This window comes from Hippocampus zosterae, chromosome 3, assembly GCF_025434085.1.
Source record: "Hippocampus zosterae strain Florida chromosome 3, ASM2543408v3, whole genome shotgun sequence".
Lineage (NCBI taxonomy): Eukaryota > Metazoa > Chordata > Actinopteri > Syngnathiformes > Syngnathidae > Hippocampus > Hippocampus zosterae.
The window spans coordinates 29,908,223-29,931,438 of NC_067453.1; the positions used below are offsets into that span (position 1 = coordinate 29,908,223).

The 23,216-nt window shown below is 55.3% G+C and overlaps 3 protein-coding genes across 3 annotated transcripts; all 3 read right to left on the reverse strand.

Moving 5' to 3' along the window:
- Positions 1 to 437: 437 nt before the first annotated feature.
- fem1b (fem-1 homolog b) lies at positions 438 to 4,175 on the reverse strand. Its single transcript, XM_052062259.1, has 4 exons — positions 3,556 to 4,175; positions 1,742 to 2,717; positions 1,336 to 1,659; positions 438 to 1,254 (listed from the first exon to the last, which is right to left on the reverse strand). The coding sequence occupies exons 1-4, from the start codon at positions 3,801 to 3,803 to the stop codon at positions 910 to 912; spliced, it is 1,893 nt and encodes a 630-aa protein (XP_051918219.1). The 5' UTR covers positions 3,804 to 4,175; the 3' UTR covers positions 438 to 909.
- A 225-nt stretch (positions 4,176 to 4,400) lies between these two features.
- LOC127598421 (relaxin-3 receptor 1-like) lies at positions 4,401 to 6,400 on the reverse strand. The gene has a single exon (XM_052062262.1). It carries the CDS (start codon positions 6,242 to 6,244, stop codon positions 5,174 to 5,176), a length of 1,071 nt encoding a protein of 356 aa, XP_051918222.1. The 5' UTR covers positions 6,245 to 6,400; the 3' UTR covers positions 4,401 to 5,173.
- Positions 6,401 to 9,192: 2,792 nt separating this feature from the next.
- On the reverse strand, positions 9,193 to 23,118 carry LOC127598407 (Golgi apparatus protein 1-like). Its single transcript, XM_052062246.1, has 25 exons — positions 22,560 to 23,118; positions 18,456 to 18,485; positions 18,283 to 18,369; positions 17,984 to 18,199; positions 17,710 to 17,913; positions 17,537 to 17,608; positions 16,249 to 16,435; positions 15,960 to 16,174; positions 14,857 to 14,978; positions 14,655 to 14,756; positions 14,423 to 14,576; positions 12,805 to 13,032; positions 12,307 to 12,369; positions 12,103 to 12,216; positions 11,928 to 12,016; positions 11,710 to 11,827; positions 11,523 to 11,615; positions 11,311 to 11,448; positions 11,060 to 11,183; positions 10,823 to 10,965; positions 10,627 to 10,728; positions 10,434 to 10,541; positions 10,221 to 10,341; positions 10,008 to 10,114; positions 9,193 to 9,486 (listed from the first exon to the last, which is right to left on the reverse strand). The coding sequence occupies exons 1-25, from the start codon at positions 22,998 to 23,000 to the stop codon at positions 9,319 to 9,321; spliced, it is 3,546 nt and encodes a 1,181-aa protein (XP_051918206.1). The 5' UTR covers positions 23,001 to 23,118; the 3' UTR covers positions 9,193 to 9,318.
- Between the last annotated feature and the right edge of the window lie 98 nt (positions 23,119 to 23,216).

The window sequence follows — 23,216 nt, forward strand, 5'->3', positions numbered from 1 at the left end:
TGAGGTCCTTGTGGGCGGAGTCAACGCGATAATGGTTGCCAGGTTGCTACATTAGCCCGCCGGCTAACATTTTGTTAGCGCCGAGGTAACAATCGCTTCACTGAAGGTCACACGGCGACCCGGAGGAGCAGAGCACACTTCGGCGTCGACAGCCGCACCGCCTTTTCCGCCACATATTGCCCCCCCCCCCCCCGGTTTGGTTTTCCGCACAAAGCTAACGTACCAAAGGCCGCGTGTTGTTTAGCATTGCGCCAACATCGTCGCAGGTGCGCGTGAAGCACGATGCCGGCAAGCAAACAACTGCACGTTGGTGACCGTATTGAGCACAGCGGTCACCAACGTGGTGCCCCCCCCCCCTCCTCACCCCCTCCCACCAAGGATCACACGAGTAGCTTGCAGGCTTGTTCGAAATAAAATAATAACTCACTAGTAATTATCCTTTTTTTTTTAAGTAGCACCGTGTTACTCATCGACTCTAATTATCATGATAACAAAAAATAATTCATTTGAATGAATTTCATAGATGGCGCTATCGAGCACGAATATTGAGATGGTGTCATTTGGGCGGCGTTGTTACAAGCCGTAACTGAGAAAATATTTTTTTTTAAAACGGTTTTCCCACTTTGGCTTTGTGCAGAGAAACTGAAATTTGAAGAATTTTAAACGAACGGGCTGATTTGGAGGCAAAGACGAGAAGCAATCTCGTTGAAACGTTGAACAAATATGGAGGTGGAGAACGACGCAAGCGATTTTGGGATGTGACCTGAGATCAATATATCGGGATCATCAAAAATATTTGATAGGAAAAAGAACGCGTCATTTGCTCATTTCGTACATAGCGCGCAGTGCAGTAAGGAGTTCTTCCCCCCCCCCCCAAAAAAATATTCAAATGGACTTGCCGAGCCGGGGTCAGTGGAAGTCGACAAACTCCTCGAGGCTGGCGGGAATCTGGTGGCGGTAGGCGAGGCGGTGGCGTCGCACGGCCCTCGCCGCCAGGCACTTGAGGCTCATCTTCATCTGCGTCTTGAGGAGGATCTCCGACACGCCGGTGGTGCTCTCGTCCAGCGGCGTCTTCTTCTGCTTGTTGGCGCGGTCCGTGTGCGCCCCCGCCTCCACCAGGCTGATGATGATGGCGTGCAGGGTCAGGAAGTCGCTGATGGGACGGTTGTACTGCACGATCACGTGCAGCGGCGTGTTGCCTTCGCCGTCCACCGCGTCCACGCGGGCGCCGCAGTCCAGTAGGAGCTTGGTCACCTGGAACAGGGACGGGGTGAGCCGGCGGATCGGCGCGCGGGACGCCTCGGCGCACGTTCCCCCCCCCCCCCCACCCCGAACCTGCGCGTTGGGGAATCCGCACACGTCGTTGGTGTGAAAGTCATCGACGGGCGTGCTGGAGCTGATGGCCAGGTGCAGGAGGGTGGCGCCGCCGCGGGCTCGCGGGTCCAGCCGGACCACGTCGTACACGTGCTTGTTGATGCGGGCGCGTTCCCGCTCGTCCGCGCACGGCGTCTTGGTGGCGATGCAGGCCAGGTAGAGGAAGGTGAAGACGTTGGACTCGTAGTTGTCGGCCGCCTGAGTCAGCTCGCCCTCGGGCGCCGAGCGGGCGCGCGCCATGCTGCGGCTCATCTCCAGCGCGCTGCAGCCCAGCACCTGCTCCACCTGGAAAAAATGGGCGGGGCCAAAATAAGATTTTAAATTTAAAAAAAAAAAAAAACAAGTTCAGGAGCGGCGAAAGACAAACCGCGTCGGCGCTCAGTCGCTCCTTCAGGTGCAGCATCTGCGAGAAGACTTGCGCAAAGCGCAGCAGGTCCTTGTGCGTGTTGCGCTGGCCCCGCTGGCGCAGGCGCAGCGCGTGCAGCCACAGCTTGATGCAGCGCTCAAAGTCCATGTTGTCGGCGTAGACGGCGCCGCGGTAGATGATGGGGTGCGACACGTCGGCGCTGTCCGGGCCCAGGATGCGCTCGCGGATCATCAGGCCCTCCATGTGCAGGGCGTCGCGGTCGCCCCGGATGGCCTCCAGCTCGGCCGGCGTGCGGCACTCGGGCCGGCCGCCGTACGCCTCGACGGGCGGCGGCGCCGGCGCCTCCTTGGCCGGCATGACGGCGGCGTGGCGCCGGCGCTCGTCCATGGCGGCGCGCAGGTAGCGGTACGTCTTGCCGAGGTCGTAGTTCTCGCGGTCGTTGGCGAAGGAGGCGCCCAGCAGCTCCAGCGCCTCCACGCGGCGCGCCGGCTCGCAGTCGCCGTGCGCCAGCAGCAGCTCCACCACGTCCTCCTTGCAGCTCTCCGCCGCCACCTTCAGCGGCGTCATGCCGTGGCCGTTGGCCGCCATGACGGCGCGCCGCCGCACCAGCTCGGCCACCACGGCCAGGTGGCCGGCGTCGGCGGCGAAGTGCAGGGCGGTGGCGCCGCAGCGGGCCCTGGCGTCGGGGTCGGCGCCGCGCTCCAGCAGGAAGCGCACCACCTCGCTGTGGCCTTTGTAGGCGGCGATCATCAGGCAGGTGTTGTCATACTTGTTGGTGATGGCCATGTCGGTGCCGTGCTCCACCAGGAAGCGCACGATGTCCAGACGCCCGTCGAAGCAGGCCGCCCGCAGCGGCGTGGAGTTGGTGACGGTGGTGTGGTTGACGTTGGCGCCGTGAGCCACCAGCAGGCGCACCACCTCGAAGTGGCCGCCGCCCGCCGCGCACCACAGCGCCGTCGCCCCGTCGATCACGTAGCTGCGGGAGCGGCACAGGCAACGCCGGTCAAGCGGACGGCAAACGGGAGCCCCTTCCAAGCTTCGCACGCCTCAACAGATTTCACTGCGTGGCTTTTCTCCGGGTATTTCTCCCACATCCCAAAAAACATACGCGGCAGGTGAACGGAACGCTCGAAATTGTCCCGAGGTGCGAGAGCGGATGATTGTTCTTCTCTTCTCTGTGCTGTACGTTAGCACATTTGACAATAAAGTTGGATCCAATCCGTACTCGCAACCCGTCTATTGTGTCGTGTTATCAAGTCAGGCACACGTGAGTCCAGCTGTCGTGTTAACGTGGGTAACTTTATTCAGCTTTCCCGAAGAGTCTATTCTCTCTCTAATCACTCTCTCGTCTCCCGCTCTCGGCGCACACTCATGACGTAGTCGCCCCGCGACTCTCGCGTCTATTCTCTCTCTAATCACTCTCTCGTCTCCCGCTCTCGGCGCACACTCATGACGTATCGCCCCGCGACTCTCGCGTCTATTCTCTCTCTAATCACTCTCTCCTCTCCCGCTCTCGGCGCACACTCATGACGTAGTCGCCCCGCGACTCTCGCGTCTATTCTCTCTCTAATCTCCCGCTCTCGGCGCACACTCATGACGTAGTCGCCCCGCGACTCTCGCGTCTATTCTCTCTCTAATCACTCTCTCGTCTCCCGCTCTCGGCGCACACTCATGACGTAGTCGCCCCGCGACTCTCTCGTCATGCTGTACACAATTACACCACATATTGTACGTCTGTACCCGCCCAGACATTAACTAGTGACCAGAGCCTCAAATCGGATGGAGAACGTGAACGGCTCGTAAGGTTAACGTACCCGTCGAAGCGCGTGGTGCCGGTCTGCTCGGTGTCCACGCGGTAGTGCTCGAGCAGCAGGCGGACCACCTTGTCGTGTCCGTTGCGGGCGGCGATGATGAGAGGCGTTGACCTCTGGCCCGCCTGCTGGCTGACGAAGGCCAGCAGAAAGCGCGTCTCGGCCTCGCTGTGGTTAAGCAGCAGCGCGGCCAGCGTGAGGACGCGACCCTCGGCGGCCGCCTTGTGCACGTAGCCGGCCAGAGACTCCATACGGGCCCGGAACGTCGCAGTGTCCGCGGCCGCCGACGCCGCCTCCGCGCCGGCCTCGCGAGCAAGTGCTGCCCGCGACGTCCACCCGGCGGCGGCCAGCCGCCTCCCATCAAAATGTCCGAAAGAACTCCCGCGCCCGCATGAAAAGCTGCCGGGCGTCTCCGTGGCGCTGAGCGTCCGAGCGAGGAGAAAGCGGCCGGAGGAGGACACTTCCGTCACCCCGCGGCGCTCGGCCGACGGTTTCGGGCTAACCCGGATGCTAGCTCCCGACGGAGGGAGCCGCTCAGCTCCGCAAATGCCACTTTTAAAAGGCAAACAATCGCAGCTTCTCCTTCCCGGTCGTCTGATGAAACGCGCGCTGTTATTGTTGTGCTACATTAAAAAGTGTAAAACGTTTCAAATGTCGTTAAAATCAAGCCCGAGCGGCATTTTCACTTCGGGCTGGACAGTACCTTACCGGAAGTCAAGTCCGACCTGAAAATACGTCCGGCTGGAACTTTCTTTGCACAACATTCCTCCACGTTTTACCTTGTTTTTTTTTCATTTTGTCCAGAGATAAATATCTAGATCGATAAATGGATTGAGATATAAGGAATGACCTCCTCTTCAGTTTCAGTTAATTATATTATATTATTAACTTTTAACTCTCGATCGTCCAAGTTTTGTGCATGTCAAAGAATATAGGACTATAAGAAAATGGCCATCTTCGGGCAACTGTTAAATACAGGACATTATATGCTCCCAGCCTCGGGGATGCTAAACATAATTTGGCTAAATCGTCCCGGTCCTCAAGTCTATTCGATCTCAAGTTGGTCAGTGCGCACAAATATTAGTGTGACCAAGTTAGAATTTTTGGAGACAACTAGACTAACACAACAAACAAAGCAAATCTCAGAACCCAACCACGAACAACCGAGTTCAAAGAAGGGTTTCAAAGGGCTGGCAGTACAAAGTAACGTTTTCAACTACGGTTAAGATTTATTTTTTTAAAGGGTTTCACCTCCGTTGAAAGCAGAATTTTAAACTTGGGTCACGGTTTTCGTAATGCACTTCAAAACATTCGGAGGCTCGTGGCAAGCACTGCAGCCACTGAAGAAGACCTTGGCCTTCAGGACAGCACGTATGCTCAAAGTACGACGTTTCTGCCTCTCGCCAAGTTGCCCGCACGCGCACCGGGCTCGTGTTTTCATGATTTCAAGCTTGAATTCAGTGGACATCGTCAGGCTCTCCGTCGGAAATAGCGGCACAAAAAGCTGTGAGAAAAACGGGAGCTCACGAACTGATGTTGTGACGTTCACTGGCGCCATCTGGTGGCCCAAGTCTGAATCGGCCCAACTAGGAAGCGGAGGCGCCTCGACGCGCGCCTCGGCTCAATCGAGTTCGGCTCTCGGCGGCTCTCGGCGGTCTTTGCTGTTCTCCGCGTCGGCGAGCGGAATCCCGCCGGGGCGCGCGTGGCGTCCCGCGGCCAGCCGCGCCGTCTTCCACAGCCGCTTGAGGCGGCTTCGGAAATCGCGGCGCAGCAGGCAGTAGAGCAGCGGGTTGAGGCAGCTGTTGGCGTGGGCCAGGCACACGCTGAGGGGGTGCGCGTACGTGTGCGCCGCGTAGTAGGCGCCGTCCCACTGGAGCAGGTTCAACTTGACCAGGACGCCCCACAAAGTCACGGCCTGGTTGGGCATCCAGCACAGGAAGAAGGACATCACCGCGATGGTGACGGAGCGGGTGACGCGGGCGCGTCGGCGCCGCCGCTCGGCGCCGCGCCCGCGCAGCAGTCGCAGCAGCAGCAGGTAGCAGGCGCACACCACGCCCAGCGGCAGCACAAAGCCCAGCAGGATCTTCTGCACGTGGTAGAGCGCCAGCCAGGCGCCGCCTTCGGGGAAACCCAGCAGGCAAAGACGTTCCCCGGCCACGCGGCGCACCGTCGAGAAGATGGCGGCGGGGGTCGCGGCCAAGGCGGCGCCCGCCCACAGCGCGCCCGCCGCCCAGCCCGCCGACCGGCCGCGTCGTCGCCGGCCGCGGCGCGGCGGCAGCGCCCGCGCCATGGAGCGGTAACGCGCGACGCTCATGGCGGTGAGGAAGAAAACGCCGGAGTACATGTTCATCACCGTGGCGCTCAAGACCACCTTGCACATGGCGTGACCGAAGGGCCAGCTGAAGTCCAGGAGCTTTTCCGCCGCCCAGAAGGGCAACGTCAGAGCGAAGCCGAGGTCCGTCACGGCCAGGTTGACGACGAACACGTCGACGGCGGCGGCGCCGCCGGGGCCGCGCGGCTTGACGAGCGCCAGCACCAGCAAGTTTCCCAGCAGCCCCCCCGCGCAGATCACCAAGTACACCGCCGATACCAGCACGCGCAGCGCCGTCAAGCCGTCCGCCGGCGCGTCCTCCGCCGCCGCCGACGCGTTCCACCGCGCGCTCGCGTTGCCGCTCTGCCACTCTGCCGCCATCGGACGCTGCGGTCGCTGCTCTCGGACGCTCACCGCGGCCGCGCAAACCGGCCGCCGCTCATATCGGCGCTTCGGAGCCGACTTCGGCTCCGCTGGACAGCTGCCCGGCAACCCGACTTCCCGTCGACTGCTCTGCGCCCCGCCGCAGCACCATTTATATCGGCGGGGGGGTGGGGGGGGGCAGTCGATGGGTCAAAGTACCTCACGCACGTGGTTTTTTTCCCCATCATCGCCGGCAAAGCACACACTCCTCACACACACACACACACACACACATCCTCACACACACACACACACACACACACACACACACGTTATTTTCCCATCCTAAGTAGCGATACAGAAAGCCACGTAATAATTTTGCGTGGGGGTCACAGCTTAGCCGGAGTGCCCGTGGGCACTTCAATGTCATTTTCGGTCGACGCCAGGGGGCGCTGGTACCTCCAATGAAAACGTCTGGATTCTTCATTCCGATGCCGCAAACTCAGTCGTGATGGGATTAGCGTGCTTAGACTCGTCGGGGCCACCGCAACGAATCACTTTTTTGGACTCGAGTTCCATGTGAAGTCCTCGTCGCGAGGATGGCCGTCTGAAGGTTTCGGCTCTTTTCGTCTTGTTTCGCAGGTGATGGCCCGGCTCGCTTATCGCTGCTCGCTAATGAAGCGGCGGCTAAAGTCAACAGAACAGAAATGAAGTAAGAGAAATCACCTCAGCTGATTGGCTTTTCCTCCTACGCGAGCGCACACACAGGAAATTAATCCTGCGCAATTGCCTTGTTTTTTTTGTTTGTTTTTGTTTTGATCAAATTGCCGGAAAGCGCTAGCGAAAAACGCTAGCAAAAGCGCGGCTAAATTGGCAACACCGCGGGCCAAGTTCTCGATCTTGCCCGCTGCTCTGCTTGGACCACCGTCCGCACGCGTGCGCAGAAGGCAAAACTTGCAGGGAGTGGGGGGGCGGGGTGACTTGAAGGGGACCGCAAGGGCCGGGTGGGATATGGCCCGCGGGCCAAACGCGGCCCGGGTTGTCCTCGCATTCCATTCGGCTTCCTGTCTGCATCGCGTCCTATGAGTGATTGTAGCCCCGCCCCCCCACCCTCCTTAAAATAGTACGGCGAGGGCCATTCAGGGGCCCGCACTGGGCGTGGCACCTGCGAGAGTCGTACCGGGTGTGGGGGCAAGTCCCCGATGGGGGCCGATTGCCCAGGAGGAGGAGGGGGAGGAGGGGGCACATCGTGATGATGATGTCCAGCCGCCATCTTGGCGTCCACTCGTGCCCCCCCGTGACTGAAGTTGACGAGTTGATTGGCCGAAGACGACTTCGGGAATATTCGGGGACGTTTCACCACGTTTGCAAGTCGTGCAGGTGGAGGTTCAAAGGTCAACGTTGCCGTGGCGACCGCCTGACGGCCACCCTCCCCCTTTTCTTCTTTCCGGCTTTGAAGAACTTCCCAGCATGTTAAACGAGCGCCGGGCTCGCGCTTATCGCTGCTCGCTAATGAAGCGGCGGCTAAAGTCAACAGAACAGAAATGAAGGAAGAGAAATCACCTCAGCTGATTGGCTTTTCCTCCTACGCGCGCACGCAGGAAATTAATCCGGCGCACTTGTTTTTTTTTCCATCAAATTGCCGGAAAGCAATTTGATCGGCCCATTTTTTTTTCAGTTTGCCTTATGAGTGAACTCATTGAATCCCAAACCAAATTGTGTCATATGAGCCTCTCTCTCTCTCTTCCTTGCTCAACCAAAAAGCAATAAAAATGTGTCAAGACACGAATGAAATGAAAAAAAAAATGAAAAAACAATTTCAAATGACACACACGCAAACTCGAGAGCCCCACATTGGCGTGTTTGCGAGATGAAAAACCGAAGTAGAAATCTTGCAGACTTTATTCTCAACAAACTGCTCACAATCAAACCTGTACACAACGAAAAAAAAGTGGACCGAAGCAAACAAACTCAACAAACACCCTTGACACAAAAAAAACAAACAAAAACATTTTGTTCCGCGCCAAATAAAGCCGCACGACTCGCCGCAGCAACAACGGCAAGCAAAAACCACAAGTCGCGGTCACGCGAAGCCGCGCTCGCCCGCTCGACGACATCCGCGCGCGGTCCCGAGGTGGCGACGTCACAATGTGACGTCATCACTCGGGCTCCCGCGAGGTCCGATCGCTCGCCGCGAGAGGCAAAGCGAACGGCGTCCTCCTCGGAGTTGGCCGCCCGTCTCACGTCGAGCCACTTTCAAAGACACCCGATCGGAAAAGGCGGCGGCCATGTTCGCGTCATAAACTCGCGTCCGACCGCAGCGCGGGACTTTTTTTTTCTTTTTTTTGGAAGGCAGGCGGCGAGGACGGGAAACAACGTCCCACCTTAAAACCATTACGGGCCGATGAGCTTCGTAGCGACGGTTTTAGACGCGTGTGCAATGACTCCAAAATAACCCCCCCCCCACACCCCCGCCGCGCAGTGGTCGTCTTTGACAGCGATTTCCCGAAATGTCACGGACAGTGCGGTGCCAGCGTGGCAATATGATGACATCACAGAAATGGCCGCCTGGCGCGCTGCTGCGTTCACGACACGGGTGTGACGTGGGACGAAAATAGCGCGCCGGGGCATCCGTGCCAGCAGCGCAAAATAAAAATTAAAAAAAGCCAAGTTAAGAAGAGGAATGGAGCCGTGAGGGGAGGGGGGCGGGGGGCCTTTGCTTGGACCCCGCAGACCGCGCAGTCCCGGGCAATGAATCAAACGCACGTCGCACACTTCCGGAATGGGGTGGAGTCACTGCGGCACGCTGTCCATGCGGGTCATGTGACAACTTTTTCTTTTTTTTTTCTTTCCTTCTACATTTACACGTTGGGCTCCCTCACGCCTTTGCCTCCGAATTGGCACGCCGTCCAGCGAGGGAAATCAAAAACCAAAAAAATAAAATAAAATTAATAATAAAACATTTTTGCGGGGCCTTCGGCAGTGAGCGAGGCAAGTCAAAGAGAGTGGTCGGCATCCACTTTGAGCGTTCCGGGAGGGGAGGGGGCGGGGTTCCTGCTGTGGGCGTGTCCAGAGCCCGCCACGGGCGGGGTCTACCTGTCCTTCAGCTCCTGGGTGACGCGTTTGGTGAATCTCCCGCACAGCAGGCCCATCAGGAAGAGCAGCGCCACGCCGCCGCCCATCACCGTCAGGATGTAGTTCTTGGACGGGGACGTCAGCACCTGCGTCGCCAGGTCCGAGAAACCCTCCGCCGGCGCCACCTGCGCCACACCCAACTTCAGTCGCGCGCAAACACGCCCCCCTCGCCGAGCCGCCATTGCCGTCTCTTGCTTTGATTGTTTTTGTGGGGGACGGTCCCAACATGACCACCCGGGTGGCTCTTTTTCACGCTTCAAACGCCAACCCCCTACTTTGGCTACTTTCTCACCGGCAAACACTGACCTCTACTGGTCGGAGATGGCCATTACACTACTATATGCCGTTGCTTTAGTTTTCAAGGAACGATGCTTCAAATCTGGCAGTAAAAAAATAAAATAATCGGAATTTTGGCGGCGTACGGGCCCAGCCCGACTGCCCAATGGCGAAGACGTCAAGTTGTAGCGCCACCCAGAAACCCCAAAAGGTCACTGCACAGTGATGCCAGAAAAAAAAAAATGACATCATTGCAGTGTCGCCGCGCGCAGATGTGCCAAAACGTCACCTGGACGGCTTTTTGTGACCAGGTTTTGGGTTCCCTAGCGACCAAGCACCCCCCAAGACCCCCCCAAAAAAGCACAGCTACCTTGGCGGCGTAGCTCCACATGTCGATGCGGTCCTGAAGTCTTTTCTTGCACTCGGGCTGGAGACGCACGCGTTTGTCCTGCAGCGCATCCATCAGGCACGACATCTCTGGGCACACGCAAGATGGCCGCCGTGAAATGAAATGAGATTATTCTCGACAACACGGCTGACGATCTCGACCGGAACTGCCCCCCCAACCCCCCCCTGTACTCACGGCGGCCTTTGCCGGGCGGGATGGCGGCGCAGTGGTGCTTGATGTCGAGCGCGCAGGCCGTGTGCAGAACAGGGTCCACAAAGATGTCCGCCTTGCTCTCCTTCAGCATGTTCAGCACCTCCTGAAAGCACCGTTAGCTTGATTGATTGATTGGCGGCAAAAAAAAACTAACTCCACGGAGACTCTGGGCGCGTCGGGCGCAAACACGCTCACCTTCTTGCAAGCGTCCTGTTTGATCTTCAGCAGGTTGACCTTCAGACATTCCTCCACTTGACCCGCCTGCTCCTGCGCCGCCGCCTCCTCGGAGCATAGGCGCGAAATCTGCACAGGCGCAGGCGCAGGCGCGGGCGGGCAGGCGTTAGCTTAGCGCGGTGCTCGGCGGCACGGCGGCGCAGGGCCGGCGAACCTCCTGAGTGCAATGGAGCTGCAGCTGAGGGTCCAGTCGGTAATCCAGCGCCGATTCCTGCAGGATGATGCGGACCTGGTCCTCGCAGTCGGTGGACAGGCGCTGAGAAACGCGAGACGGGCGGAAGGAGGGCGAGAGAAATTGAAGACAAACGAGGCAACAAAGTTGCGCTGTGCGCCGGCGGGCGGGGTCTGACCTGGTCGGCGTACTTGAGCTTGAGGCAGGCGATGACTTGGCCCTCCAGCTCGCCGTCGGCCGTGGCCGAGTTCAAGATGCCCTGGCAGAACTTGGGAATGTCGGCTTTGCACGCCTTCCTCAGGATCGGGTTGAGGCGGAAGTCTGACAACCCCCCCCCAAAAAAAATTAACTTTTGGTGGGAAAATCCGGACCGCCATCTGAACTTTTTTTTTTTTTTTCCGAGCGGCCCCCGTACCCGTGTTTTGCGTGATCTGCCGCTTGGTGATCATCTGCTTGCACTTGGGATCCATCAGCTCGCTGTTCTTGTTCTGCTTCAGGCACTGAAGGACGCCCTTGCCTTCGGACTCGGTGCAAAACCGCTGCGAGACGCGCCACACCAAGCGCACGTTACCGCACGACCAACGCGATCAAAGAGGACAGAAAAAAAAAAGGGGAAAAACTCGACCGCACGACCCCCCCCCCCCACCCCCCCGCCCGGCGACGTACCCTGATCATGTGCTTGCAGACCCTCATGAGCTGATAGTCCAGTTCTGGATCCACCATCTCCACTTCCTGGAGCTTGAAGATCTTCTGGCGACAGCGCGGCGTCAGCTGACGTTTGCTCTCCTTCAGACACTCGATCACCTTGGCACGCAGGTCACAAGGTCACGTCAGGTCACCGCACGTCACCTGCCGCCGGCGAACGAGAAAGCGCTGACCTGTGCGTTCCCAAAGGCCACGTTCTGGCACAGGCGCCCGATGTCCTGCTTGCACGACTCGTACAGTTCCGGTTCCAGCCGGATGTCTTCAGACTGTGGACGCAAAGCGGCCAGCGGGTCACGATGCCGTCCGGGGCCTCATTGCGACCTTTGACCTCCCCCAAAAAGGTGACCCGCGTGTACGCACCATCTCCACCTCCTCCACGCGTAGCTGCTTGCGACACTTGACGGACACGCGCTGCTCCTTGGCGTCCTGCAGGGTGTCGTTCCTCACCGTGGTGCTCAGACACATCACCACGTCCACCCTGGCAAACACGCCGCATTCAAGGCAAGCCGCCGGGTCCGCAACATGCGGCCCGTGGGTCCGCATACGGCCCCCCTCACCCAACTACGATGACGTCTTACTTCTTCTTGATGTTGGGGCAAAGTTTGAGGACATCCTCCTTGCAGGCCGTCTTGAATTTGTAGGAAAAGCGGAAGTCTTTGACCTGGATCTGCAGGTCCACAAAAATGAAAGACAAAAGAGGCGGTCATCAGGTCGCCCGGAGCAAACGTTTGCGCGCTGGAGGGGGCGTCTCACCAGCTGGAAGTGTGTGACTCCCACCGAGCACTTGTCATTCATCTCCTTCTGGTGTTTGTTGCGCGCCAGACACTCCATCAGGTCCCCGGAGTCGATCTGGTTGTCGGCCACCTCCTGAGAAGCCGACGCGGGGGTAGATGGGGGGGGGGTTTGCGTCAAGCGCCGGACGACATCCTCGACGGCGGCCGGAGGAAGCGCACTTACGTGACAGTGGGCCTGGATGACGGGTTCGCAGGCTCGCATCAGCAGCGCCTCGATCTGGATGTCCTGCCGACGCCACGCGAAAAAAAAGCGTCAAAACACTACGTTGCGCCAATTGCGGTTGAATCACGAGGACACCCAAAGTGCAGGTCGGAGGTTTGCGACAACCCCAAATGACAGATTTAGGGTTTATTATTATTTAATTATGTAATTATTTTTTAAATGTAATTTATTATTATATAATTATTTAAATAAAAAATTAAATTTAAATAATTTTTAAAATTATTTTATTTAATTTTAATTATTATTTTTATATTATTTTTTTTGCCCGGTTCAGTTGTATTTGGTTCTGCCTCCCGTTTATTTTGGGTGCAATTCCACCGTGAACCATCGGGTGGCAGCACGCTCTGATGCTGGACAAATTGCAGGAAGAGTGACAAAAGGGAAAGTCTCTACCAAAAGCCTTCAAACCCGCGCGGCTGGCGGCGGTTCGGAGCCTACCTCGGACTCCAGCTCGGTCAAGTTTCCCACCACGTTGCGGCAGTCCGGGACCAGGTCCTCCAGGTGGTCCTGGAGGCACTCCAGCTCCTGTCCCGCCGACTCGGTCTTCTCGCTGCACCATTTGCCCAGGTCGGTCATGCAGCGCCGTTGCAGCTCGGGGTCCAGCTTCACATCCAGCGCCCTCTGGTGGAGGATCCTCTGCACCTCCACCTTGCAGTCGCGCGACAGCTGCGGCGCCGAGATGCGCGTTCGCAATCATTCATTCGCCGCCGTGATTCCACAAATCAATTCAATTTGAACGCATTTGGTGGTGCTTTGAGATAAGAGTGCCTTGACGTGGGGGGTTTTGAGATACAAGTTGTTCTGGAGTGGAGTTGAAAGCCTTCAGTGTATGTGTGAGCGCCCGGGGTGAGCTGTGGCCTACAGCAGCTCATTAGGATTTGCGTGTTGGACTGTTTGCCCGACTGCGGCTCTCCTTGCCCGGGGCATCACAGCGCCAAAATGTCACATCTAAGGCTAGCTTGTAACTTGGGGGGTAGGGGGGGGGGGTCGGGCCACTCGTCAGTCAAGGCACCACGCGGCTCGATTGGAACGCAAGGGAAGAGCTCGGCGAGCGTTGAGCAGTTTGCCACCACAATTACGAGTCCACGATTTCCGATTTCCCAAGATGGATGTGAATTTCCGCTGCCACGTCCACAGATTTCGGAAGAACCAATCAACCTTTTTTGTCCAAGTGAGAACTCGAGCACACCAGGAAATGGAAGAACATTTTAGCCAATCACAAGCCTGAAGACCACAAAGCAGAACTCAAAGAGTTTTTAGCTCAATGGAACAACAAAAAATCATAAATGCTGAAAAATGACCTTTTGGAAATTGTTCGAGTTCTCTTTCAAGCCACTTGGAGCTCGATTTGAGTTCGCGCGTGGACAAAAGGTGTCAAACACAGCCCCCCCCCCCCGACAATATTGCGGTTCATCGTTTACACCTCCCGCAATAACATCGATTGGAACGCCAACGTTTCCATTTAGCGTTGAGTTAGCGTAAGACATTGCTAGCCCGTTGCTACGCGCGGGTGAGTGGAATGTATACCGCAATAAATGTGGGGGGGGGGGGGGTGTCACGGGGGCCATCCTCCTCATCACCAATCGAGCAGAAAATACTCACAGTGGCGTTTTCTTCTTCGGCGACTGCGACCGGGTGCTACGTATGACAACACGCGGCGGTCAATGAGCATACGTGACAAAAAAAGACGCTTGCGTTTGGACGTCAATCGGCCGCGGTTGCTATGGCGACGTCGCCGAGGGGCTCCGCTTGAATGGATTTGTTGGAGCCGATGGCAATTTGGAAGAATAAAATTGCACATCCGTCCATCCATTTTCCGAGGATACCCGGAGAAAACCCACGCAAAAACACATGCAAATAAGTGGGCGGCGCCGGAATCGAACTCGGAACCTCTGCAATGGGAGGTTGACGAGCGAACCGCAAGTCCACCGCCCGGACTCATTTTAAAACGAGCCAACGAATCGGTCGGGCCTCGAGTTGCGTCCGCAGGCCCCGGCCGGCGGCCGGCTCCCCGTCGCCCCCCCCCCCCCACCCCGCGCCCAAGCGTCTCACTCACCCTGCGTCCCTGATCCACCGATCGGTAGGCGTGGCGATACAAGCAGGAGAAGATGGCGCCGGGCGGCATCATCTCGCTGGTCTCGTTCCAGCCGTGCGTGTGGCACAGGCGCACGGCGTCGCCCTGGCACTTCCTGTACAGGATGGGGTCCAACCTGTGTGGGGGGTGGCGTCGAGCTTAGTGGCGCCGACAAGTTAGCGAGGGGGCGGCGGCGGGGGTGGGCGTGGCTTACTTCCAGTCTCGCGCGATGAAGTACTGCAGCTCCAGCAGCCGACGCTCGCAGTCCTCCACCATCTTGTCCGTGTACAGGTGCTCCATCAGACACGACAGGATCCTGAACAAAGAATGTCGCAAAAATTTTTTTTTCAAAATTAAAATAATAATCGCCAAAATTTTTTTTTTTTTTTTTAAAGGGAAAAAAGTGCGATTCTGACATGGGGTCGCCGTTGCGGATGTGCTTGCAGGCCGTCTGGATGACCGACTCGCAGGCCTCGTTGAGCGCGCGGTCGATGCGGTAGTCGGCGCCGGGGTCGGCCTCCTGGATCAGCGTCTGCAGCTAAAGGAGAACCCCCCCCCCCAAAAAAAACCCCACGAGACCAAGACAGGAGCTTAAGCAAAGGAAGACGCATGCTAGTGGATGGTCATCAACGGAAGGCGTGAGAGTCGAATGGGGGGCCAGTCCGACACTCCATCAAGACCGCTGCTCCAGTCTCTTGCCCCCCCCCCCCCCACCTTCCCCCCGCAACTCATACGAGAAACCGGTTCGCTAAATCATAACACGGGGCGGCCCGGTAGTCCAGTGGTTAGCACGTGGGCTTCACAGTGCAGAGGTACCGGGTTCGATTCCAGCTCCGGCCTCCCTGTGTGGAGTTTGCATGTTCTCCCCGGGCCTGCGTGGGTTTTCTCCGGGTGCTCCGGTTTCCTCCCACATTCCAAATAGATCACCCGAATTTAATTGGATAATTTCCCAAGCGCCCGGTAGTCCAGTGGTTAGCACGTGGGCTTCACAGTGCAGAGGTACCGGGTTCGATTCCAGCTCCGGCCTCCCTGTGTGGAGTTTGCATGTTCTCCCCGGGCCTGCGTGGGTTTTCTCCGGGTGCTCCGGTTTCCTCCCACATTCCAAAAACATGCGTGGCGGGCTGATTGAACACTCTAAATTGTCCCTAGGTGTGAGTGTGAGGGTGAATGGTTGTTTGTCTCTGTGTGCCCTGCGATTGGCTGGCAACCGGTTCAGGGTGTCCCCCGCCGACTGCCCGATGACTGCTGGGATAGGCTCCAGCACCCCCCCGCGACCCTAGTGAGGATCAAGCGGCTCGGAAGATGAATGAATGAATGAATGAATAAATCATAACACATGCTTGTCAATTTCATGCAGTGTCATTTTGTGTTTTGCGTGCGCACGTTCTTGTGCGCTTTGTATTTTTGGGAGCGTTTTTGTGCCTTTTGTTTGTTTTCAGTCGAGTTCCGATTGCCGGCGAAAGCTTTTCGGCTTCCGTTTGACTCTCGCCGCCTCCTGGGGGAACGGGGTGGTACTGACCGCGCGCTGACAGTTGGGGTCGACGGCGCCCGCGTCGCCGCGGCCGACCCGCATGAGGCAGTGCAGCGTGCGGCCTTTGCGGTGGAGACCCGAGCAGTGGCCCTCGATCTCGGCGCGGCAGTGCAGCACGATCTCGGGGCTCAGGGAGAAATCCTCCATCAGCATGCGGCGGTAGTCCATCATCTCGCCCTGGCACTCGCCGCTCACCGCGCGACCTGGCGGCAAACGCAAAATGGCGCGTTGATGAAAGCGAGGACGGACGGCTGTGTCCGGCTGTCCCGCCGCGTACCTCGATGCACGGCCGACTCCAGGCAGAGCAGCAGGTAGGAGAGGCGAGCCTCGCGGGCGCGGGGCACGCCGCTGTCGGCGCTGCAGCGGTACTTGCGCAGGTCCGACTTGCAGGCTTTGGCCAGCGAGTAGCTGACTTTGTAGTCCTGGGCGATCAGTTTCTGCCTGGTGGTCAGCGCCTCGCGACACTGAACGCACGGACCGGGGGAAAAACGCGGGTTAGCCACTCGCATTAAAAAAAAAAAAAAATTAAGGAAAAAAATTTTTTTAAAATAAAAATTACAAAAATTAAGGAAAACAACATTTTTAAATTAAAATAAAAAAATTAAGGGAGAAAAAAATAAATTAAAATTTAAAAATTTAAGGAAAATTTTTTTAAAAACAAAAATTAAGGAAAACATTTTTTTAATTAAAAAAATTAAGGGAAAAAAATAAAAATTAAAAAAATTAAGGAAAAAAGATTTTAAAAATTACAATTAAAAAAATTAAGGGAAAAAATAAATAAAAATTTTACAAATGAAAATTTTTTTTTGTAATTTTTATTTTTTAAAATTAAGGAAAATTTTTTTTTTTAAATTAAAATTTTAAAAAATTAAGGAAAAAATTTTTTTTAAATAAAAATTACAAAAATTAACGAAAACAAAATTTTTAAATTAAAATTAAAAAAATTAAGGGAAAAAATATAAATTAAAATTTAAAAAATTAAGGAAATTTTTTTTTAAAAACAAAAATTAAGGAAAACATTTTTTTTAAATTAAAAAAATTAAGGGAAAAAATAAACATTAAAAAAATTAAGGGAAAAAAATAAAAACGAATGCATTTCGGCTGTTATAACGTTATTACATAGTTGAGTTCATTGTCATCATTGTGACTTGTGAATTTGTCCATTGCGAGACTAATAAAGTTTTTCTTATCTTATCTTATTTCCATAAAAATGACGGGTGAATGCGGAAAAGGCCAAAATGAAGCGAAATGCTGCGGAAAGAGACAATTTCCTGAATGTGGAAACTATTCGGGAGTTTTTGCACGGTTTGAATTGATGAAGACGCGTTGAAGGAATTGAAGGCGGGGCCCGGCGTGGGAAAAATAAACTTGATCTTATCTTCATTTTCAATGATTTTGAATTTTGAGACGTAGAAAATCATTCCCAAAGGTATAAATAAAATGTATTATTATTATTATTATTGGAATGATGTGAGCGACGCGGACGTTTTCCCGTCGAATGCGCCATTTTGGGAAGGATTAGCGCGACGGGACATTAGCGGAGTAGCGCCAAAGATGCTAATCACCCGCTCCGTCATGGCCTCCTCAAACTTGTGGTTGAAGAGACACTTGTAGACGCGACCTTCCCCAGCCAGCGTCTGCGTTCGAACACACAACAGCAAGGCGGGCACACATCACATTCGTTTCATCTTAAACGCGCTCGGGCGGCGGCGGTGGCGGCGAAAACCGGCAGACTCACGTTGTCGCAGAAGCGCTCGCGGTCGTCCCGGCAGGCAAAGTAGAGATACCGGTCCAGGTGGAAGTCGTCCGAGGAGAGCTCGGCCACCCGCATGATGGACTTCTTGCACTCGTCCTTGATGGCGTGCGCGCCGGGGCGCTCTTCCACCTCGCGCACCAGGCCCTTCTCCAGACACGCGATCACCTCGCCCTGCGAGTGGACGTCCTGCCGCAAAAAACACGAGCCGACGCCCGCTGGCCTCAAAACTCGACCTCAATGAATCAATCCGCCTCACCTTGTCCCCCGAGCTGATGCTGCCGCAGTGGAGCGTGTTGATGTCGTCGCGGCACTTGTCCGTAAAGCCGCAGATGAGCCGGTAGTCGCTAAAGACGATTCCCGTCATCTTGGTGATGTACTGCTTGCACTGGTAGTCGCTGATGTTGCCGCGGTGGTCCACAAGGCACGATACCAAGTACCCTTTGCCCAGCTCCTCCGCGGCACACTCTTTAATCTGCGGGCACCCGACGCGGACTTCATTCGTCGCACGCGCGGAGCAACGTTTTGGCCAGCAGGGCGGTGACATTTGCAACCCACCTCGGAGATGGTGGACCGGCACACCTCCACGGCCACCGACTCGAACTTGGGGTCGGTGGTCAGGTTGAGCTTGTAGTTCCACAGCAGCTACATCGCATACACATAAACAAAAAAAAAGAGGTTTGGGAAAACGAGCCTGGCGGTGGAGACGCATTTCACACCCGCGCACTCACATGGCTGCATTCGGCCGCGATGTCCGTCTCCTGAAAGACAAGAAAGACGCAAAGACGGTGAGCCAGCGAGAGAAGCTTCCGGAAGCTTTTTCGTGTAGGTGCTCTGTCGGTTGTAGCTCAAGGGGGGCAAAATTCATTCATTCATTCATCTTCCGAGCCGCTTGATCCTCACTAGGGTTGCGGGGGGTGCTGGAGCCTATCCCAGCTGTCTTCGGGCAGTAGGCGGGGGACACCCTGAATCGGTTGCCAGCCAATCGCAGGGCACACAGAGACAAACAACCATTCACGCTCACATTCACACCGAGGGACAATTTAGAGCGTCCAATCAGCCTGCCACGCATATTTTTGGAATGTGGGAGGAAACCGGAGCACCCGGAGAAAACCCACGCAGGCCCGGGGCGAACATGCAAACTCCACACAGGGAGGCCGGAGCTGGAATCGAACCCGGTACCTCTGCGCCGTGAAGCCGGCGTGCTAACCACTGGACTACCGGGCGCTTGGGAAATTATCCAATTAAATTCGGGTGATCTATTTGGAATGTGGGAGGAAACCGGAGCACCCGGAGAAAACCCACGCAGGCCCGGGGAGAACATGCAAACTCTACACAGGGAGGCCGGAGCTGGAATCGAACCCGGTACCTCTGCGCTGTGAAGCCCACGTGCTAACCACTGGACTACCGGGCCGCCCTGGGGGGGCAAAATGATTCGGAATAAATAATGAAAAATTAATTTTCCTACTTACGGGAACCAATGAAGAGTCTCCCTAACCGAGCTGTGGGCCAATTCAAATCTCGAATTGAATCTCGAACCCCCCCCCCCCCACACACACACCCCCACAAAATATGAAACTGACTGACTTTTATCCAAAAATGAATAGGCAACGTTCGAATTCCTACGACAAATGTCATCTTCGTTTTTTTGTTCCGATTGGAAACGCTTCCGAAGCGGGAAAGCCGATTTCGATCCAAAACGAAATAAATACGTTAAAAAGAAATCTAACCCGCCAAAGTATCGCCAACTTCCTCCGCAGCAAAAGTCACAGGACACGCCCACAACATCCTGCTGGGTGCGCCAAACACCTTCTTGGCCGCTGATCAGAATCGACAAGACCGCAAAACCCGCATCCGCCGCAAACGCGCAACAACAAGGCGTCGTCTTGAACAAAAAGGATCGAAAGTCGCAAAAAGGCCGAGATCTGGTGGAACGAGTTCCAACAATGACGGCGTCGAGTTACACTCGGTCGGTCCGAAACGTTAAACGAATAAACAAGCGGGCGATTCTGCGCCGTCTATTTTCATCCACGCATGATGAAATCTTTGTGAGCCATGTGAGCAGACGGCTCTCCTCCGCCCATCTTCTTGCTCCCGCGGACGTCCACGTCCACCAAACCACAACACGCACACACACACACACACGCCAAAAATGCCATGTGTCTAAAAGCAGCGAGATGCCCCGCCCACTTCGCTTCAGGCCTTCACGTTCGTACGCTCAGCTGGACGCCACCCGCGACAGACGTGCATCCACGTAAAGTACACGCTCTTAATATTCATTTTTGATCATGCAACAACCCAACAACAAAGAATTAGAAGCAAAAAAAATAAAATGCCCCCCCCCCCCCCCACACACAAAAATCAGCTGACTGAAAACCGGAATATTCTTGCGGTGCTTGTTTTTGTCCCGCACGTCATTCCAAATCGAAGCACAAAACCATGTTGGTTGGCTCCTCGCCGGGGGCTCCCCCCCCCCCCGCATCGTTGTTCTCAGATGTTTGGACCTTGATCTGTAAATCAAGATGATCGACAGACCGACTTGGATGATTTCGCTAATCTTGGGCCAACAGTGCGACCAACGAGCGAGCGCAAATGCTCATTTTTCCACACAAAGTCAACTGATCACAAGACGCGTTTGGGAATCGCGTCCGCCGGAGGCTGAGCTCGTTTGGGGGGGGGGGGGGGGGGACAAATGAAATATAGTTTAAAAGTTTTTAAAAAAAGGGCAGACTGATTCATCGCTCGGCCTTTTCAAAACCCAAATCCTAACGGGACAGAGTTTGTGGCGGATTAAAAGGGATTTTGTGACGGCAGCGACGTATCGAATTGTCAGATTGATTCCTGGCTTGCTTTGTCGCGTTCGGTTGTCACACAAGATGGCGACCGATCGTCACCCAGAACTCACATGCACAGCTTCCGGGTCATGTCCACTTTAACCTGCGAAAATGGAAACGCCCTCGGCACAATACTTTGGATTGGATTGACATTAAATGCGAGCCGCTGTGAAGTGGGTGGGGGGTGGGGGGGGTGGGGGGTTGTGAAGCACATTCAGTTCAACGTGGACCGTTGTGAACCGCTTCACGTTAAGGGTAAATTCATGTTGCTTCCCGTCAGAAAAACTGCGAGCACCTCTGAACATTTAACAAGCGCCTCGATATTTTCTTTCAATTTTAAGGACATTTAAGGACCCCAGACCCACAGGTTGCGGATGCTGACCACAGAGAGCCGCTGTGAGGTGGGTGGGGGGTAGGGTTGTGAAGCACATTCAGTTCAACGGGGACCGTTGTGAACCGCTTCACGTTAAGCGTAAATTCATTTTGCTTCCCGTCAGAAAAACTGCGAGCACCTCTGAACATTTAACAAGTGCCTCTATATTTTCTTTCAATTTTAAGGACATTTAAGGACCCAAGACCCGCAGGTTGCGGATGCTGACCACAGAGAGCTGCTGTGAGGTGGGTGGGGGTGGTGGTGGGGGAGGGGGGGTTGTGAAGCACATTCAGTTCAACGGGGACCGTTGTGAACCGCTTCACGTTAAGCGTAAATTCATGTTGCTTCCCGTCAGAAAAAACTGCGAGCACCTCTGAACATTTAACAAGTGCCTCGATATTTTCTTTCAATTTTAAGGACATTTAAGGACTCCAGACCCGCTGGTTGCGGATGCTGACCAGAGAGCCGCTGTGAGGTGGGTGGGGGTGGTGGGGGGAGGGGGGTTGTGAAGCACATTCAGTTCAACGGGGACCGTTGTGAACCGCTTCACGTTAAGCGTAAATTCATGTTGCTTCCTGTCAGAAAAACTGCAAGCACCTCTGAACATTTAACAAGTGCCTCGATATTTTCTTTCAATTTTAAGGACATTTAAGGACCCCAGACCCGCAGGTTGCGGATGCTGACCATACACGCTCACTATCGAGAAAGCTGTGATTAATCATCACCAAAATTAATGTGGACATCTCTACTTATGCCCACTTCAGCCAATTAAATTATTAGAACGTCCGCCCTTAAGTAACCTACTGTAAAGCTTCTGTTGTTGAGCATAGAGCAGCGACATTAACAGCCCCCCCAAAAAAAAGTTTTCTGACATCAAGTGACGAGAAGCTTTTTTCGGGGGAGATGAAAACACTTAGTGTACATAAAATCCTAAATATCAGGGCAATCGTTTTTCGAATTCGAGATTTTCAGAGGTTGAAATGGTCATGCGTTGAGATGTGCAAATGTATTTTGGTGACGATTAGTCCGTTTTGGGATATTAGGTGACATTATTTGTGTTTTTTTTTTTTTTTTTTACGTTAAGCGTTTTAGAGTCTCCCGTTCATTTTTTTCCGCCAAACGAACCCTTGGGGGGGTGCTTTGACACCACACCACCGAGCTGCCGATCACATGCGCGAACCCCTAAACGAATATGCCGCTTTTGGAATGTTCCAGCGCGGGCGTGAAATTGCCCGAACGCGGCAGCTCGTCGGTTGACATGTCCGAGGAGAGGCTCGTCGTGCGGTGGATTCGGCGGACACTTTTTTTTTTGCAAATGCGCCTTTTCGTTAGTCTCTTATCAAGCTTTTTTTTAACGACTCCCGACCGTGGCGCCTTTTAACCAAATCTCAAGCGACACTTCACACAACGTCGACCTTTAAAGAGACGACGAGAACAAGGCAAGGGAACTATTTGGTGGGGGGGGGGGGCGCAAAATTCTCCGCTCAATGTCCGAGTTGTTGAAATAGCGATCGGGTTGACGCGTGACGTCCACTGTGGACGTGGGCTAGCTAGTGGCTAACGGAGGTAGCTAAGCTTTAGCTGGCACTCCCCGCTCCCCCAAAAGCCCCGAACGAGCAGCCACCGACCTCCTTCTTGTCCTGGAGACACTCGAGCACCGCCAGGTTGTTGCTCCACGTCTCCTTGGAGCACAGGCGCGTCAGGTCGTCCCTACACACCGCCTCCTCGGACAACTTCCAGGCGGCGGAGCGCTTCCGAGACGCCGAGGCCCCGCCACCGCCGCCGCCGCCGCCGCCACCACCGCCGCCGCCACCCGGGTTCTTCTCAACGGCAGCTACCGCGTTGACCGCGCCGGGCAGGTTCTGGAAGTTGGCGGCGACGGGCCACGCTTTGGCCGGGCCGTTGCCGTCCGCTCGATACAGACGGAAAAGCGACGAGACGCACAAGAAAAGCAGGAGGTGACGAACACGTATGCAATCCGCCATCTTCAGCCTGCTGCTGCTGCTGCTGCTGGCGCTGCGTTCAGGACCACTCGGGAATGTCGGCACGCCGATTGTGCGGAAGAACATCAGTCAGACCGCCCGAGCTGCGCTCTTCCGCCAGCCTGGCTGGAGGTGGGGGCGGCTCGTGAATAATTCACGAGGACGTCTGGGTTCAGGTGGCGGGTCATCCAATCGCAAGAGCAAATCGTCATTGCGCATGCGTCATACTGAGGACGGAAGCCCGGGGCAGCCTTTAAAAAAAATAAAATGGATGAAAAAATGGATGAAAAGTTCTCGTTGGAC